The sequence below is a fragment of the Lepus europaeus genome, chromosome 14 (assembly GCF_033115175.1).
Source record: "Lepus europaeus isolate LE1 chromosome 14, mLepTim1.pri, whole genome shotgun sequence".
Classification (NCBI taxonomy): domain Eukaryota; kingdom Metazoa; phylum Chordata; class Mammalia; order Lagomorpha; family Leporidae; genus Lepus; species Lepus europaeus.
Genome location: NC_084840.1, coordinates 89,647,182 through 89,667,565, shown reverse-complemented (window position 1 = coordinate 89,667,565; position 20,384 = coordinate 89,647,182). Strand labels below are relative to the sequence as shown.

Sequence of the window (20,384 nt, the reverse complement as noted above, 5' to 3'; positions counted from 1 at the left end):
AATAGCCTGTTATTCAAGGAGCCTAAATTCGAGCTTACTGCAGCAGTTAGTTTTGCTCCTTAAGAACAAAGAATTTAATACGTGGATTTTTGCCAGATTCCGTTGTTGCATTCTTTACATCACAACTTCCTAATACTGAACACCTGTTTAACCACTGTTTTTCTCCAAAAATATGTGTTTGATCATTGCCCTTGAAAGGAACAGCTTTTTACTTCCACTTACAAAGCCCTCGCCTTTCTCACAAAGCAGTTATTAGTCTGCAACCCTGACCTGCAGCTCATGAAATTGACTGAACAACCTCACCGCTGATGTCAGATTTCAGGATCTCTATCCTTTTTAGAAATCTTAACCGAAGGAAAATAAAAATGTCCTTAAGCCTAATGCAGAAAAGATGTAAGTGGTAAACTTCTAAATAGAATTTGTAAATAAAACTCATTTGAAAATGTACAGTGCGTTTTTTTGTGATGCATTCACTTCAGTTCGACTTTCTGTTCTTTGGTTTTGATAGATGGAACAGCCCTGCATAGCTTTGTACTTGAATATTCTTATTTCCTGTCTTAAAGATTCTTTCAAGTTTGACAAAGCCCAGATAATAGAGACCCCATTTTACACTCTTATTTTCCAAACACCTAAAGAATGGACAGGTGATTACTAAGCTGGAAAGAAGTATCGTTTATACCTCCTAATTTTCTTTATCACTGGTGAGCTATCAAAAACTACTACAAGTACACATGGATTTCAAAAACTTTTTTTTGCAACAACAAAAGCTTACTCTTTATTCAATTTTCCATAAACTTTTAAAAAAAGTATTTTTTTAAATTTACTTGAAAGAGTTACAGAGAAAGAGGGAGAACCAACGGCAAAGGAAGACATTTCTCTCTGTCTCTCTCTCTCTCTCAGTGTCCACTCTGCCTGTCAAAAAAAAAAAAAAAAAAAAAAAAAGAGGGAGAGGCAAAGAGAGAAAGATATCTTAAATCCGCTGCTTCACTGCCCAAATGCCCACAATGATCAGGGAGGGGTCAGGCTGAAGCCAGGAGCCAGAAGCTTCTTCCAGGTCTCCCATGTGGGTGCAGGGGCCCAAGCACTTGGGCCATCTTTCCACTGCTTTCCCAGGTACATAAACAGGGAGCTAGATTGAAAGCGGAGCAGCCAGAACTCAAACCGGCATCCACATAGGATGCTGGCATTGCAGGCAGCAGGTTAATGTGCTATGCCACAACGTCAGTCCCTCTCCAGGAGCTTTTTGAAGTATCTTTATATATACCGTAATTGCTTTCCCAAAATGAAGGGAAGTCTTAAGCTTTCTAATAGCCATACCGATCTGCTGGTGAAAATGTCAATTTTTGGGGGGTAAAATTGCCACATAACATTTGCTTTATGAACCTAATAACACAGTAAGAACAATGCAAATGCAATGCCAACTTGTCTTCGTCTCAGTTAGCCCATAATTCATTGCAGAAGTCTTGATTCTGGCGCTGCGGCTGGAAGTATTTCCCGACGAGACACAGTGCGTTCACTAGTAGCGATTTTCACATCTCATTTTCGTAACAGATAGATCTGAAAATGTGCTCTAAAGTATAGGCTGTTAACAATAAAAAATGCATGACATCTGTTTTGAACAGTTGGCATTCACCACGTCCACAGCGTGCGTGTGCGTGTGTGAGCGCACACACACACACACACACAGAGTCCCGTGCCTGACAGATGTGGTATCGCCCTGAAGGGGCAGTTACTTGTCTGAAGTCAGGGCCGATGCCTTCTTCCCTCTCTGCTTGCTCTGAGCTCTGACAACGGCTGCTTCGGCTGCAGGCCATCAACCCCAAAAAACAGGTTGGCTGCTTCAAAATAACGCCAGATCTTAAGATCATAGGACAGTGAGACTAAAATGACTCACAAAAGCATCCAGTGTGGGGGAAATGTGGGAACGCTTCCATGCAAAATAAAAGGTGATCTTTCCTCAAAAGCTGAACAGGGGAGCGGAGGGGAGGAGGGGTGGGGAGAATGGGCAGGATCTCTTTGGAATGCAGGCCGGGTGCTAGGGCACATTCAACACCCATTTCCTGCCCCTACTCTCCCTCAAAACATACAACCGTACTAGAGAATGATTTTAATTCGGGTAAAAACATTAAGACAACATGCAAAAATTAACTGAAAGTGCTAACTTGAATATAATTAAGTGGAAAAGTTCTGGATGGGATTATAAACACCCTGTGACACTCAGAAAGAGTTCCAAGTACACAAGCATCTGTGAATGTACACAGTTTCAGGTATCCTTGACCCTATGATCTCCACCAAGAGGCAGCTGCCTGTAGAATGTACTATTATTTTAGGAGCTCCCGAAAATGAGAAAACACTGCCCACTAACCTATGACACAATGCCCACTATAAAACACAGCCAGAGGGAGCTGTGCTCAAATTTCTACCCATGGGTGAGCGGTGACTTCCTTTCCCTTCCCTGTGTGATAAGAATATTTCAGAAAGGCTCCAAAGAAATCTGTATTTCACTTAACCTCACTGTTTTTAACATTGGAAATTTGATTCTATAAATAATGATATAACCATACAATAAAATACTATACAAAGAAAATTAGTGATATGGAAAATCCTTTATAAACAATTATGTATTCACAATTCTTGGCTATGGGGGAAAAAAAGCCTGTTAACTCTTGGTAGTAGTTGTCTCTGATTGCTAAAAATATAATGTTTTCCTCTTTTTTAGTTTCTAAAAGTTACATAATTAACATGCAACCATAAACAAATTTATTTAATCCTTGAGCTTTAGCACTCCTTGTAGCAATCACCACTCAAACAAAACTCTTTATTACAGCTGTCCTATATCTGGGAACCAAAATAGTAGCCACTGGCCATATGCAGCTATTTAAATCTAAACTAATCAAAAATGTGATGTGATTAAAGATTCAGTTCCTCAGTCGTGTCGATCACCTTGCAAGTTCTCCTCAGGCACCATGGCAGCGGATGTTGCACCTGCTGGGTATGTTTTCATCCTCACGGAAATTTTCATCAGATAGAGCCATCTTAGAAGACCACGACTTGATTAGGATCTGTGTGAATAATGAGTTGCTCTCCATTTATTAATTTACTTATTTGAGAGACAGAGAGAGAAAAGAGTTCCAATCTGCTGGCTCACTCCCCACAAATGCCCTCAACAGCTGGAGCGAGGATGTGGGAACTCAATCCAGGTGTTGGGGGTGTGTGTAGCAGGGATCCAGCTACCTGAGCACATAAATGTTCTTTCTTTCCCCCAGAGCACTTTCATACGCTTCCCCGGGGATGCTCTTCTGCCTTGAGACAATGAGTTTTGTTGTAGAGGGCTACAGAAAGGGGAAGATCCATATAGCACTCAGCGTCTCACCCTGGAAAACAAGGTCTCACATTAAGACAAGAGCTTTGCAAATCAAGCTGTGTTCTTGAGGAAAGGTTACATTTTAAACATTTTCCTCTTTTCCATTTCAAGGGCCAGACTGGGTGTACCAGACCAGGTGTTTTCACAATGTCTGCTCACATACCCCAGCACGTATCTGAAAAGCTACATGTACGCCTCACCCATTTTGAAATGATACCTAAAAACATTCAGCATCAATTTAGGTGCACAAGATATATTTTGTGATATTATACACATCATCCAAGTCTTGACTCAGCACATTTAGTTCATTTGATTTGTGGAAACCACTTCCATATTAATTAGAAAAATCAGTCCTCATTGTTGAAATAATCAGTTATATTTGTCATCTGCTGTTAGGAAAACCCTGACTTCAGTTTTTAAAATTCACCTTAGTCATTCAGATCCCTTAGAAAACTATTCTGAATTTGTAATCTAAGAGGTAATAGATGACAGGTACATTACACAGACAGACAGATGGACAGAGGATAGACAGACAGGTGATGGACATGTGTCCACCCTTGGATTAAAGAAGAGCTGACCCTTTCAGTGTTTCTTCCCAGAAGTTTCTTGGCTTTAATCTCACTGGACTTGGGGATTACCCACTCTAGACCTGTCCTTTTGCATGGTGTTCCAGAGAGAGCCAACTCTCTCTCTCTCTCTCTTTGCTCTCTGTATAAACAGACATACAGATGCACACACACATTCAGGCCTCCTCCATGTTATTCACTCCGTAAACCTGAGCATCTTCTGGATTTCATAGTCTCTCCTTCTCTTAACAGCTGAACTACTGGAAAGAACTATTGATCTTTTTCTCTGCTTCCTCTTCCCAAATCACGTCTCACCCCAGTGACAGCTGGATTACATGCACAACTCTCCATGGAAATGGCTAGGACCAGTGACCACTGACTTCCCACTTCTGATGTACCCTCTCTCAAGTTCAAAGGGAATCGTCCTCTTACAGACCAATGATGCTGTGGGGCTCCCTCACGCACCTGCACCTTCTTGATGGCCCTGCTTCCTGGCCTTCCTTGCAAACTCCCCCTCCTGGTTCCTCACTCCTATCCTCCTTTCTGGCTTCACGCTGTCACTTGGCTCCTGTCATTCATCTGTCCTCAAGACGTCTGCTACCACCCAAGTGCTGATGGCTCTAGTCCAGAATTTTCTCCTGACATCTAGACTCACAAATCCAAATGGCCAGACATCATTGCTTAGAGGAAAACAAATTCCCCACCATTTGCCCAAAAGCACGTCTTTCGCATGTTTGGAACAGGTGACATCAGATCCCCAGTCATCAGAGTTAAAAAAAAATCCGAGAATCTTCCCTGGCTTCCTCTACACTGCCAGCACCGCAGCCAACCACCGATTTCTGACTCCACTTCTCATTTATCTCTTACCTGGACCCTTCTCTCCTCTCGCACTACCACACTACCGCTGTGTTGGGTCACATTCTATCATCAAATCAGCTATGGCAATAACCTCGCTAGTCGCCCAACTCGTCCATTCTCTAATGCGCCACTCTGCTCAGGTCACCTAAAGACAAATGCGAGCTGAAGGAGGGTGTGGTTCCTGGAGAGAGACGTGAACAGGCTGAGATCTCTTCTTCTTGTCTTTCCCCCAAGACAAGAAAGGGCCGAGGGGTCTTTCCTTTTGAGAAGACCCTAAGTTGGGGGGAGAGGGGACATGTGCAGACAGCAAGCGAAGTTCAAGAGAAAGGGAACAAAAAAAAAAGAGCTCTTCGTGGAGCCTTGGATCTAGTCCAGGTTTTGCAGCCGGGGACAAAAAGTGAGGAACGATGGATCACGTTGAGGCTACAGCAAAGGGGCTCAGCCCAAGACCGAACACAGGAAGCCCGCATGGTAGGAATGAATATGGAAGCAGTGCAAAGCCTCTCAAACACACAATGCACACACAGGCACTTCCTATGAAGTTCATAGGAAGATAAGGATACAATTCACACATAGCAGCACTAGGTGGAAATGCACTCTATACAAAATGGTATCTCACCAATGGTAATGGGTAAATTTTGTGCTGAAATTTACATATTCAATGACCAGTGAGAATTAGTTGCTTTCTATAACATTAACTCCCACCTGCCTAACATGTTTGTAAATCAAATGTTACTTTAGAATCAAACTGTTACTGCAATAATACTGTTTTTATTTCATTTGATGCCACTACCTGTAGAGGAATTCTTTAAAATTTAATCCTATTATTAACACAAAATCATCTTTGAAAATTCCAATGATGTATTTGCCCGTTACTGTGTCTTACAGTCCATGTTATTTCTTTCTTAGAATCTTTTGTTTTGCTGGAAAATATTCTAAAGTACATTTTTTTCCAGAAAAGATTTAAGGGGTATAAACTTCTTAAGTGCTGGCATTTCTAAAAGCAAAATGTCTTCACTCTAGACTCACATCTGAATGCTACTATTGCAGAATATAAAATTCCAGAATAAAAAAAAAAAAGTTTTCCCCCAGACAAGAGGGTAAAGATTGTGTTCCATTTTTCTTCTAGAATTTATTACAGATGATGTTGAGTGTAATGCTGGTGTGATTCAAGCTGTCTTGTGACTTTTCTCTTTTCGTTAATTTCTGGAAACACCAAGGTAAAATCCGTACATTGCTACCGATGTTTTATCTGTTTATTTTCCTGCTTGGCCCAAGGGGCTCTTTTAAATCTGAAGACAAGCCTCTTTCTCTAGCAATTCAGCTTATGGCAAGTGTGCCTTTAAGAGAAAATCATGATTTTTTTCCCCCTCAATCGCCCTTTCCCTTTTTCTGTGTTTTCATGCCCTATTTTCTTTTTACATTCTTGTTTTCCAGCCTTTTCTTCCACATTAATTACTTACCCATGTGGAGCCTGGTGTCTGCCCCTTCCACTAAATTTATTATTTTGCCAAATAATTTTTAATTTCAAAAAAAAACCCTTGCATAACCAGTGAACACTTTTCTTTTGTAACAGCCTATCTGGACATAGGATTTGCCCTCGGGTCTCGGGGGATATTTTTAATATTTATTGTTCGATTCTGTTCCTCACATTGTTTCTATTTCCTTTGAGGTCAGTTCCAGTTATTACTGACCTTAGCATGTCCCTCTGATCCCATCAGTCCTCCTTAAATATCTGGTGATCTTGGTTGTTCACATTTACAAAGGAAGGACTGGGCTGCTTCATGCAAGTCACCAACAAGAATTATTCTTTCACAAGAAGCTTCTTTATTGCCTCCAAACAATATCATTTAAATTTTGCCTTTTAAAAAAAAACTCCTTTGGGGCCGGTGTTATGGCATAGCAGGGTAAGTCATCACTTGTGATGCCAGCATCCTCTATCAGAGCACCAGTTCAAGTCCTAGCTGCTCTTCTTCCAATCCAGCTCCCTCCTAATACACCTGAGAAGGTAGAGCAGGATGGCCCAAGTCCTTGGGCCCTGACATCCATGTGGGAGACAAGGATGCAGTTCCTGGCTCCTGGTTTCAGCCTGGTCCAGTGCTGGCTTTTGCGGTCATTTGGGGAGTGAGCCAGTGGATGGACAATATCTTTCTCTCTCCCTATCTCTCTCTCTGTCACTGTTCCTTTCATATAAATAAATTAATTAAATGTTTTTAAAAATAAAACATAAAAAATTCCTTTGAACTTCAGTAGGAATTATATTGTATATCTATTTCCCCAAATTGTTTTTATTTTGCTCAATATGCTCATCTACAGTGATGAATACATTGCTGAAATGCACTCATTTTTCACTGCTACCTTGCATGCATATGTATAGATTATCATCCTACTGTCCATTTTCCGGTAGGTCAACACTTCAGCTCCTTATATTTTTTGCTATAACAAGAGATGGTTCAATTAACAAGTCTGCACTATGTCTCCTCTACACCTACCACACTTCACAATTCACCTTTTACAAAACGCGACCGAGGATAGTATCCACATCATGCTAAATTCATACAGAAATACAATCCTGTAGACAGAAACATTCATGAGGGAGAAACAACTTCAGTCACAAGCACCTCCAAGGGCAACCTCCAAACCTACAGTGAAATGTCAAGTGTACACTGTCTAAAGAAAGAGTCTGAAATCTCTAAGGAAAACACTAGAATTTAACAAATGGAGGGCTAAAAGAAGGGACGGAGACATTAGAGTCCAGTATTTACTGATGCATTGAAAACGAGACTCAGTGCAATCCTGTCAGCCTTTCAAGGTAACGCAGAAGTCAGTGGCCTTTACCTACAGCTAACACAGAAGGAGCTTCCCACACACAGTCACTCCCTGTAAAAAGCATGCACATACAATTTTCTTGTCCCCCCAAGAGATAAGAACACACAACTGTTCTCCACCCTGATTCACCTGGGATAGGTGTTTCAATTGCACCAACCTGGTGGAACTCGATAAGCACCACCCCCTGAGACCAGCCACCCCCTGAGACCAGCTTCACTGGGTGTTTTAAGACACGTTAGGAAAAGGCACTGTTCAAAAACTATTTGAGCATGAACATGGCCCATCACTCTTTGCCACCAGATACACCTGACCGCCAGTAAGTCAAAAGCCATGAGTGACTTCGGTGGCATTACTCAACACAGCATCAGAGGTTCGGGGCGGACTGATTTGCAGTCTGTTCCTACCTTGGCATTTTCGACACAGGGACACAGGATCCAGGCTGCACTGGCCTTCACGTCTGGGTGAGGATCTTTTAGCAGGGACCACAACAAGCAGACTCCATCCAAGCGATCGATTATTCTATCATGGAACCAAAAGCAGAGGCGCAATCAGTGAGTGCAAATGAAAACGTAGACAGCCCACCTCTTCACAACACAATTTTATTTCTAATCATGTCTCTTTTGGACATTTCGCTTGTTTTTTTTCTTATAAGATGCTGTTGAATTGTCAGTTTTAAATTCACGACACAGAGAGCAAACTGCATGATCATTAAACTTAAAAATCAAACCACATCATTTTTTAATTGGCTGTACACAGGCTGTAACCTAAATGTAAAAATACTGGTTTCTTTCCTATAATCACATCTAAATACTTTCCAAAACAAATATTTGTCCCTCAAAACTGTGCAGTTACCTTTTTTATTTGGTCTGTGTTTAATTGACTTACCTTACTGTATGACATATTTTAGACTCCTCCGGTCCTAATCTCGCATTGGGAATGAAAACCATTACACCACAGTGCACCCTTTGTTGGGCACGAATAACACCTAACTTGTTTTCCATGTGCTCTCTTCCCAGCAAGCCTCACACTGCAGACTGTTATAATTGCTTAAACACACTGTAATCAAAATATCTCCATGGCTAGCTGAAAAATAAATTATCATCAGCATCATCCCTGTGCCATCTGTCTTCTGTTTATACATCAATCAGCCCTGGGGCATAACCTTACCATAAGGTCCACCGAGAACGCACAGCCAAGAAGGCCAAGCCAAACTTAATATCCTTCACAAACACAGCTTTGTTCACAAAGATACATTAAACTCAACACAGATGAAAACAGATAAAGAGCATCAAAACTCCTTTGATTGTTCATCTCAACGTGAATTTAAACGCATGCAATATTTAGCCCCTGGTGGAAGAAATATGACTAGCTTGAAATGCCATTCAATTTATTATTTTTTCCTTGAAGATTGACAGAGAAATGTCTACATTTCCTGATTATCTGAGATGAGTTTACCAGGAACAAAAAAAAAAGCATTATTTCAAAGTTTCCAAGTAAGGCATCAGCTCAGCTCTGTATGGCCTTATATAAGGCTTTATATAATTGGTGATGCAAATGGCCTGGAATAAGACGTAAACGGTCTCTTTAGAAAAATGGCTTCAGTAAGAAAAAGTGCATTGAGAAAATATTTGAAATCAAAGTTTAACCAAATAATTCTTTACATGTCAAGCATTCTGTTAGTATCACGCTGCAAGGAAAAAAGCTTTATTTCTCAGGGCCAGTGTTGTGCCATAGCAGGTAAAGCCACCGCCTGCAACACCAGCATCCCACAGGGTCGCTGGTTCAAGTCCCAGCTGCCACACTTCCTATCCAGCTTCTTGCTAATATGCCTGGGAAAGCAGCAGAAGATGGCCCAAGTACTTGGGCCCCTGCATCCAAGTGGGAGACCCCTAAGAAGTTCCTGGTTCCTAGCTTCAGCCTGGCACAGTCCCAGCCCTGCGGCCATGTGGGGAGTGAACCAGCAGGTGGAAGATCTGTCTCTCCCTCTCTCTCTGTAACTCTGCCTTTCAAATAAATAAATCCATACATTAGAAAAAAAAGACAATGAATGCTTCAATGAATCCTTGCTTCTCTGTATTTTTTCACACAAAACTGCACAATGAGCACGTGTCCAGCTCTCTCCCATTTGCAGCAGTGGATTTAACAATAATACTTAACTCTACACTGCCAGTCACAGCTTGCCATTCCAGCAGAGTTGTTTGGATGACACGTATTTCCAGGTCAAGAAGAGAGAAGGACAGCTCAATCCAGGGCCACCATGGGCAAAATTGCACCACGAACCATAATGTTCTCTATTAGCTATACAAAACTTGATGTATTGTCCCCAACCCTAGACAGTCCATCAGCTGCTTAGTTAAAAGGGAGGAGGAGTATGGCCCCATTACTGACGACTTAAAAGCAGGCTCAGTGCAGTTGGCACAAGGGAAACGTTATTCAAAGACCTTGGCCAACACAGAAGCTAACAGGTCATGGGTGCCAAGCTTCGGAGTTCCGCTTTATCGCTGCCACCTCCCTCACCCCCTGCATGAAATCATGGACTTCTTCCTACTTCACCACAACTCAGGCAATGGCCCCTGCTTCCCGGGTCCTCGGGGCCGGCACCCGGATCCTATGCTCCACTGTCTCCTGTCAGGATTGCAACAGCGGTGCAGAATTTTTTTGTTTTTTTCTGTCTCCATCTCCAGTGTCTCTCAGTTTCAATGCATCCTTCAAATCTCTGTGAAATTAATCTTCCCAAGGACACTTTATAGCTTCTGCAACAGCTCCTTGAGAGCAAGGGCCCAGGAACACTGATTTTGTCCATGGCACTGTGTAGCACCCGCAAATAACACTTGTTGAAAAATTCACAGCCCAGGGCTGGCGCCGTGTCTCACTTGGTTAATCCTCCGCCTACAGCGCCGGCACCCCATATGGGTGCCAGGTTCTAGTCCCAGCTGCTTCTCTTCCAGTCCAGCTCTCTGCTGTGGCCTGGGAAGGCAGTGAGGGATGGCCCAAGTGCTTGGGCCCTGCACCTGCATGGGAGACCAGGAAGAAGCACCTGGCTCCTGGCTTTGGATCGGCATAGCTCCAGCTGTAGCGGCCATTAGGGGAGTGAATCAATGGAAGGAAGACCTTTCTCTCTGTCTCTCTCATTGTCTAACTCTATCTGTCAAATAAAAATAAATAAAGAAAGAAAGAAAGAAAGAAAGAAAAAAGAAAAATTCACAGCCCAACCATCACTACTTCCAGAGATGGGGAAGTGGTATCCCATAGCCTCCCATTGCTTGCATGATATTAAAACCTCAGTTCCCCAAGCCCAGTATTTAAGACGTTAAGGGAGCTGGGTCATTCTTCCCCAATCCCCATATTCAAGCAATTTTCTCATAGAACACGTTGATTATGTGCCAAGCATTAACTCCCAGGCATACAGAAATGACCAATAGTCAATTCTCATTACACTCTATGAAGTCACTGCAAACCCTGGAGGAGAAAACATTGCCCCGGTGTTCCTAGGGAAAGTCTATGCATATGAAGTTTCTCAAAAGGTTAATGTTGACACAGTGGGGTAAGCTGCCACCTGCACCAGTTCAAACACCAGTTCAAGTCCAGGATGCTCTACTTCTGAACCAGCTCCCTGCTAATGCACTCAGGAAAGCAGTGGGAGACACTCAAGTACTTTGGGTCCCTTCCACCCACGTGGGAAATCTGGATTTGGCCTGGTCCAGCCCCAGCCATTGTAGCCATTAGGGGCATGAACCAGTAAGAGATGGAACATCTCTCTCTCTCTCTCTGTCTCTTTCTCTCTCTGTAACTCTGCCTTTCAAATAAATTTTTAAAATCTTTAAACAATTTTGCCGGCGCTGTGGCTCAACAGGCTAATCCTCCGCCTTGCGGCGCCGGCACACCGGGTTCTAGTCCCGGTCGGGGCACCGATCCTGTCCTGGTTGCCCCTCTTCCAGGCCAGCTCTCTGCTGTGGCCAGGGAGTGCAGTGGAGGATGGCCCAAGTGCTTGGGCTCTGCACCCCATGGGAGACCAGGATAAGCACCTGGCTCCTGCCATCGGAACAGCGCAGTGCGCCGGCCGCAGCGCGCTACCGCGGCAGCCATTGGAGGGTGAACCAACGGCAAAAGGAAGACCTTTCTCTCTGTCTCTCTCTCTCTCACTGTCCACTCTGCCTGTCAAAAAAAAAAAATCTTTAAACAATTTTTAAGATCATAGAAAATGCCTATTATGAAAAAGCTATATATTGGCTTTAAAATGTTTTTGAACCAATAAATTTAACTTTTTTTAAAAGATTTATTTATTTGAAAGAGTTACAGAGAGAGGTAGAGACAGAGAGAAAGGTCTTCCATCTGCTGGTTCACTCCCCAGATGGCCACAACAGCCGGAGCTGTGCCAATCCGAAGCCAGGAGCCAGGAGCTTCATCCAGGTCTCCCACGTGGGTGCAGGGGCCCAAGGACTTGGGCCATCCTCTACTGCTTTCTCAGACCATAGCAGAGAGCTGGATAAGAAGAAGAGCAGCCAGGACTAGAACAGGTGCCCATATGGGATGCTGGCACTTCAGACCAGGGCATTAACCCACTGCACCACAGCACTGGCCCCAATAAATTTCTTTTAATTCCATTTTCCACAGACATTTTAAAGTGCCCTTGTGTGCAGTTTTATTCCTGTGACTGGTCAGAGCATTTCCATCAGCTGACCAATAACCTAACCTTGGCTCACGGGTTTCTGTCTCAAGCTACCGTATTTAACAAGCACGCCGTTGATCCAGTGACACTGAACTTGTGGCGACCAGCATTGTATAACACTCATGCCCGAACACTGCCTGCATAGCACACACACTTTTTCTGCAAGGCCCAGCACGGCTTCCTGTGTTTAGGAATGCCACTAGGTACTTCAACACCACGCCGAGGGGCCAGTTGACACAGCAGCGGCAGCAACCCAAAGCAAAAAGAAGGCAAGAAACTGGATCCTCCCTGGCCTGCCCAGAAGACACTGGCTTACACTCTGAGAGCTGAAGCATGCAGACCGAGTGTGCTTTTCACCTCCACTGGGAGCATATGCACAGGCCCACTCACATTTTTCACCACTTTGCACAGGTCCACGAGGGAGTGAAGGAGATCGGTGTCATCTAGGATAACGCAGGCTGCAGTGGATGTGTGCTGGCTTCCATGTGAACACAGAGACGAGACATGAATCTACGCTAAGACCACATGAACTCTGCTCCCGACCATGAGCCTCCGCCAGTGCCAGCTCCACCTCCTGCGGTAAGAACCCATCATCTGGGGGAGGTGATTGGCACAGCGGGTAAGACACCACTTAGGACACTTGCATCCCACCCCAGAGAGCCTGGGTAGGAGTCTCGGATCTGCTCATTATTCCAGCTTCCTGCTAATGCGCAACCTGGGATACAGTGGCTGACAACTCAAGCATCCGGATCCCTGCCACTCATGTGGAAGACCCAAATGGAGGTCTGGGCTCCTGGCTTCAGCTTGGCCCAGCCCTGGCTGTTGTGGGCTTGTGGGGAGTGAACCAGAGGAGGGAGGAGCCCTCCTCTCTGTTTGCCTCTGTCTCTGTCTCTCTGACATTCACATAAAATGAAAACAAATTTAAAAAAAAATTTAAAGATACATGTTCAGATTCTAAATCCAAGCAGTAAAGTTTCACTGGGCGTCATCTCCAAGTGGAAAGTGTAACTTCACAGAAATTCATCACAATGCTATGGCTTCTTATACAGTCAGCCATGAGCACACAGGTGGCACCAGTTCTACTGCTTCTTATACAGTCAGCATGAGCACACAGGTGGCACCAATACTACTGCTTCTTATACAGTCAGCATGAGCACACAGGTGGCACCAATACTACTGCTTCTTATACAGTCAGCATGAGCACACAGGTGGCACCAATACTACAGCTTCTTGTACAGTCAGCATGAGCACACAGGTGGCACCAGTACTACAGCTTCTTATACAGTCAGCATGAGCACACAGGTGGCACCAGTACTACAGCTTCTTATACAGTCAGCATGAGCACACAGGTGGCACCAGTACTACTGCTTCTTATACAGTCAGCATGAGCACACAGGTGGCACCAGTACTACTGCTTCTTATACAGTCAGCATGAGCACACAGGTGGCACCAGTACTACAGCTTCTTATACAGTCAGCATGAGCACACAGGTGGCACCAATACTACAGCTTCTTATACAGTCAGCATGAGCACACAGGTGGCACCAATTCTACTGCTTCTTATACAGTCAGCATGAGCACACAGGTGGCACCAATACTACAGCTTCTTATACAGTCAGCATGAGCACACAGGTGGCACCAATACTACAGCTTCTTATACAGTCAGCATGAGCACACAGGTGGCACCAATACTACAGCTTCTTATACAGTCAGCATGAGCACACAGGTGGCACCAATACTACAGCTTCTTATACAGTCAGCATGAGCACACAGGTGGCACCAGTACTACAGCTTCTTATACAGTCAGCATGAGCACACAGGTGGCACCAATACTACAGCTTCTTATACAGTCAGCATGAGCACACAGGTGGCACCAATACTACAGCTTCTTATACAGTCAGCATGAGCACACAGGTGGCACCAGTTCTACTGCTTCTTATACAGTCAGCATGAACACACAGGTGGCACCAATACTACTGCTTCTTGAACAGTCAGCCATAAGCACACAGGTGGCACCAGTTTACCCCCCTACCCATTTTCTGTGGGTTGGCCCCATTTTCTATAACTCTCCAATCTGATTAGCATCTTGCCCTGGACTCATTTCCAATAGTATGTTAGCTCTGTCCATTTTTGTGGCGATAGAATCTTACATAAAACAAAACTGCATTAATATTTGTCAAACTGACTGTATTGTGTAAAGTCTGCCTGGCTGGCAGCAGAACAACTCCATGAAGATGAATATGTGTTCATACGCTGGCCGTTAAATAGCAGGTGACCCCCAAACATGCAATTCCTTGTTAGGTTTCTTGATCTCTTTTGTTATATTAACATTTGCCAAGACTCTTTGAAGTCTGGCTGGCTAGTCTGCCTACTGAGACCACACATGTCAAGAGCTGTGAACAGCTGGTGCCAATATCGTGGGCATGGTTAAGGTTGTAGGGCTTCTTGCTGAAACCATACTGCTGCAAGTTTTCTAAAGATTTCCCAGTATTTGCTAAAATCATACTGATAAATACTATGGTAGGACGATGGCTCAAGCTAAATATGGTTAGCTTAAAAGAACATAATGTTCTTAAACCGCAACATGAAAAGAAGCAACTGAAATCTACAAATTTTTTAAAACTAAGTCAGCAACTCAGCCAGGAAGAAGGAAAACAGAGATGTAAGTCAGAATTAAAGTGATCACCCCTGCCATCAAATAAGGAGGTACCTTCCTCTGAGGGGAGGAGAGAACTTCCACTTTGATTATGGCCTTGGCTAAATAAGATCGGAGTCGGCGAACTCAAGAGGCTTCCATAGCCTTGGCAGCCCATGACAAGAGCCTCAGGTGATTACTGACATCATAAATAAGAGTGTCAATTGTTAAGTCAACAACAGGGGTCACTGTGCACTTACTCCCCATGTAGGATCTCTGTCCTTATTGTGTTGTACAATTGAATTAATGCTATAACTAGAACTCAAACAGTACTTTATACTTTGTGTTTCTGTGTGGGTGCAAACTGTTGAAATCTTTACTTAGTATAGACTAGCTGATCTTCTGTATATAAAGATAATTGAAAATGCATCTTGATAAAGAATGAGATGGGAGAGGGAGTGGGAGATGGGATGGTTGCAGGTGGGAGGGAGATTATGGGGGGGGGGGAAAGCCGCTATAATCCAAAAGTTGTACTTTGGAAATTTATATTTATTAAATAAAAGTTTTCTATTTAAAAAAGTGATCACCCCCGTGAAAAATTGATTAGGAAAGAATTCTGGGGAAAAACCAAATCCTCAACTCTGTCCTATTTCCCTCTGCATTTTTCTGAAGATGCCGTGGGAGACCAGATTTGGAGAAAAGCTGTGCCTGTGACAGCATCTGGGAACACACGCTAACAGTCTCCGGGCTGAGGGGTGTGCCGTGGCTCAGCGGGTCAGGCCGCATCCCACGCCGTAGCGCCACTCTGATCCCGGCCTCTCTGCTTCCGCTCCAGCTTCCTGCTACTGAATCCTGGGAGGCAGAGTTGATGGTTCAAGTGCTTGTGCCCCTGCCACCCATACAGGAGAAACAGATGCAGTGACAGGCTCCTGGCTTCAGCCTGGCTCAGCTCTGGCTGCTGTATGTACTTGGGAAGTGAACTAGTGGATGGAAGATCTTCATCTCTCTTTCTGTGTGTCTGACTCTCTTTCAGGCAGATGAAAATAAGCTTCTTTAAAAACGAATTTCTTGGCCGTGGTAAGGCAAGAAGCTAGTACCATGGTTGGTGTGAGTACTAGGATTACAAAGACTCTAGCAACTTCTCGCCAGAAGAATTATTCATTCCTATTGTAAATACTAAATGAGAGCCTGTCTCATGCCAGGCTTGCAACATGACAAGGAGCACAGAGTGGCCAGCTGTCCAAATCTTAGCAGCACCAGGTGGGGTCATGGGAGTCACTGGGGACTGCCAGATCTCCCCGCTGTGAAGGGACAGTTTCCCCTGTCCACTGAGAAGAAGCATCTGTGGGCCCCATGGTGCCACTCTGAGAACACTCTGCCCTGCCTCATAGCTTGAGCGTCCCATTCATTATTTTGGCCTAAAAGAATTATTTTATGGGGATTTGTAAAATAGTGGTTTCTTCAGTTCAACCTATCTTCTCACCTTGCTAGCTGGTGTCATTCTATGAAGAGCTTCCTCGTGTTAACTAGAGCTCGTGGCGTTCCTCCAGGAGTGCGGGACGAAGGTTTAATACTTTCCCGTTCATAACCAGCTTGTGATTACCTTTATCCTACTCCTTTTATTATTCCTTGGCGTGTAGAACTTCAAGACATTAATTCTGCAGAGCGGGGCCAGTGCACTGCCAGGGTGGGTGATGCCACCACCTGTGATGACAGCATCCTGTATGCACGCTGGTTCACGTTCCTGCTAATGGCCTGGGAAAAGCAGTGGAGAATGGCTCAAGTGTTTGGGCCTCTGCCACCATGTGGGAGACCTGGATGAAGCTCCTGGCTCCAGGCTTTGGCCTGGCCCAGCCCTAGTTGTTGTGGCCCTTTGGGGAGTGAACCAGCAGATGGGAGATCTCTCTCTCCAGAGCGTGTGCTTTGACTCTTGCTCACTCTGTAACACTTTCAAATAAGTAAATCTTTTAAAAACACCTGTAAATTGTGTCCTTTATGATTTTGGTCTCATGCTTAGAATAGCCATCCACAACAAGATGATATAACTGCAATATTTCTTTATTTCCCTTGGCTTCTGGTACTTTACTTTCTTTGTGCTTAATTTTTTAATTGCCTGGGTTTTCTAAAAGAAGGAAGTAGGAAGTCCAGTTTTATTGGGTTCTTCATGGATGCTCTGTGATTATATCCTACATTTTAATAGGTCCTTACGTAGATGGCTCTAGACACAGATTCTGAATATAATACTGATTTCTCTATTATCTTTCTTTCATTTTTTCCGTATTTGTACCACTGCTGGTTTGATTTTAGTTGTCTATGTATGAGCTTGAATGCCTGAATGACATCCCACTAAACAGCTATCCTTTGATCATACAAAATCTTTTTTACAGGGCTGGCACTGTGGCGCAGTGGGTTAAGCCACCGGCTGCAGCACTAGCATCACATATGGGCACTGGTTTAAGACCCGCTTCTCTGCTACCAACCCAGCTCCCTGCTAGTGTGCCTGGGAAAGCAGTGGAGGATGGCCCAAGTGTTGAAGCCTTTGCACCCATGTGGGAGATGCGGGTGAAGCTCCTGGCTCCTGACCTCGTCCTGGCCCAGCCCTGGTAGCTGTGGCCATTTAGGGGAGTGAACCAGTGGATGGAAGATCTCTTTCCCTTCACAATCTCTCCCTCTGTAATACTTTCAATTAAATAAACAAATCTTTAAAAACTTTTTCCCCAAGACACAGTGATATAAGTTGACTATGATTATGCACTTCTCAAAACTGGTCAGGGCCAGCACACTGGAGTATTGGGTAAAGCCGCCACCTGCAGTGCTGGCATCCCATATGGGCACCGGTTTGAGACCGGGCTGCTCCACTTCTGATCCAGCTCTCTGCTATGGCCTGGGAAAGCAGTGGAAGATGGCCAAAGTCCTTGGGCCCCTGCACCCATGTGGGAGACCCAGTAGAAGCTCCTGGCTCCTGGCTTCGGATCAGCGTAGCTCTGGCTGTTGTGGCCAATTGGGGAGTGAACCAGCAGATGGAAGACCTCTCTCTTTCTCTCTGCCTCTCCTTCTCTCTTTGTGTAATTCTGAATTTCAAATGAATAAATAAATCTTTTAAAAAACAAGTAGTCATAACTGGATTCAGCAGAAAGGAAGTTCTACAACCAGACATGAAAACTATACACATGCATAGCCATATGTGTATAGATTTTGTCTTTATATACACATATATACATTGTGTGTGTGTGTGTGTTTAGTATCAGAAATGAAGAACTCATTTAGCTGAACTTAACAGCAAATTAGACATGGCATAGAAAGGTATCTATGAACTTAAAGACAATAAAAAGTACCCAACTGAAAAAGAAGAAAGACAAAACGGTGTCCAATGTCTGTGGATTATCAGATGAAAGAACCTATGTGTAACTGGAAGAGAAAAGAGGACCAAAGAATATTTCTGATGGTGATAACTGAGATCTTTCCAAAGCTGATGGACAACAAGAATACACAGGTTCAAGAAGCACAGCTGAACCCAAACATTATCAGATAAATGCAAAGGAAATCACACCAATGCACTCACAATTGAGTGCTGAAACCCAGAGACAGAGAGCAGGTCTTGAAAGCAGCCACAGAGGAAAGACACACTGAGTCTCGGCCTGTCTGGGCTGCAGTAAAGGATGCCAAGGACTGGGGGGCTTGGGAACAGCAAACGTACATTCTGCAGAGTTCTGGAGTCTGGCGCAGGCAGGTTCCAGGCTTCCAGTGAGGGCTGTCTCCTCGCTATGACCTCACAGGGTGGAAGGGTAAAGGTCATCTCAGGGTCTCTATTACAGGGCACAAATTCCACTCACGAGACCTTCACCCTTGCAACCAATCACCTGTGACAGGTCCCACTTGCAAAAATCCCCACGGTGAGGGTTAGGTCTCAACATTTTGGAAGAACAGAAACTTCCAATGCCTAGAACATTAGATTTAGAGAACCATGAGAACAGAAAAAAAGTGGGGCGAGAAGAAAACAGAATGGGACTTGTAAGGAGTAAATGAAAAACTACTGTCTTGGACCTCTATAAACAATTTTCAAAAATTCACAGAAAGGGGCTGCCGCTGTGGTGTATGTAGAAGGCTAAGCCTCTCCCTGTGGCACTGGCATCCCATATGTGTGCTGGTTCAAGTCCTGCCTGCTCCACTCCCGATCTAGTTCCACACTAATGCACCTGGCAGAGCAGCAGAAGATGGCTCAAGTGCTTGGGTCCTACTATCCATGTTGGGACACCTGGATGGAGCTCCTGGCTCCTGGCTTTGGCCTGCCCAGCCCTGGCTGGTGTAGCCATCTAGGGGGTAAAGCAGCAGATGGAAGACCTCTCTCTGTCTCTCTCTTCCTCTGTAACTCTACCTTCCAAATAATTAAATAAATCTTTTTTCAAAGAGGAACATTTAAATTCAGAAGATTAAATGGTTCAATTATTTTTCATTTGGCATTTCTATACCTTTGTTAAATTTATATGCTTTTAAAAGTACCCAGATGGAAAACACAAAAGAAAATGTGAAAGGAAGGAAGAATGTTCTTACTGATACAAACACGTCCAACATATATTCTGTGTCTTGTATAAACCCTGAAAGGTCACAAACATTGGTTCTGTGGCAAAAGAAATAGCTGAGCCGCCACAAGGAGATTGAATCTCTTCTGTATGCAAACAAGCAAAGTTTTATTTTATTTTTTCCTTTTTAAAAAGAACAAATAAAACCAATGCAAAACTTTTGAAAAACTATGTAAATGCAACGTAATTACGTTTGAACCACAGAAGACAGGAAATTTCGAGTTACAGACGCCATGGGAAGTTTTAATTCTATCCTTGTGTATATGTTCTATGAAAGAGTCTTTCATTACACGATCACATAACACTGGACCATGTAACAATCAGTTCAACAAATGTTTATTTTGCAATGTGCAGAAGGAAAATATTTTACATGAGAAATTGTAGGAAATGAGTATATTACTTAGGCGTGTTGTTAGGCACAATTTCTTAGCATCCCGGGCATTTCAAAATACTAACAGAACCACTTCTTTCTTGATTATCTTCTAAAGAACATGATATCTAACTCTTTGCATTTGAAAACTGACCTTTGTATTTTAAGGTTATTTTGAAGTCATGGAAAACTAAGCACATTGGAATTTCAGGGTTTAAATTGTGTATGTCATATGTTTTGTGTAAAAGAACAGTGGAGACAACCATGAATACCCGTGAGTTCTTATTGGACAACAACAAAAAATCTCATCACTGCTGGAGTTGGAGTTTGCTATGGTCTCTCACAACCCATCTATCTGAAAACTGATTGTTTTGTTTTGTTTTGCTTTTAAAGATTCATTCGAAGGGGAGTCAGAGAGGTCTTCCATCAGCCAGCTTACTCCCCAAATGGCCACAACACGCTGTGCTGGTCCAGGCTGAAGACAGGAACCAGAACTCCATCCTGGTCTCCCATG

General features: G+C 43.8%; 1 protein-coding gene across 1 annotated transcript in view; it reads right to left on the bottom strand.

The window, feature by feature from the left end:
* ODAD2 (outer dynein arm docking complex subunit 2) overlaps positions 1-20,384 on the bottom strand; it is a 69,113-nt gene that overhangs the window by 26,097 nt on the left and 22,632 nt on the right. The window contains 1 exon segment of the mRNA XM_062210820.1: positions 8,022-8,136. Within this exon segment, the coding sequence (XP_062066804.1) occupies positions 8,022-8,136 (115 nt within the window).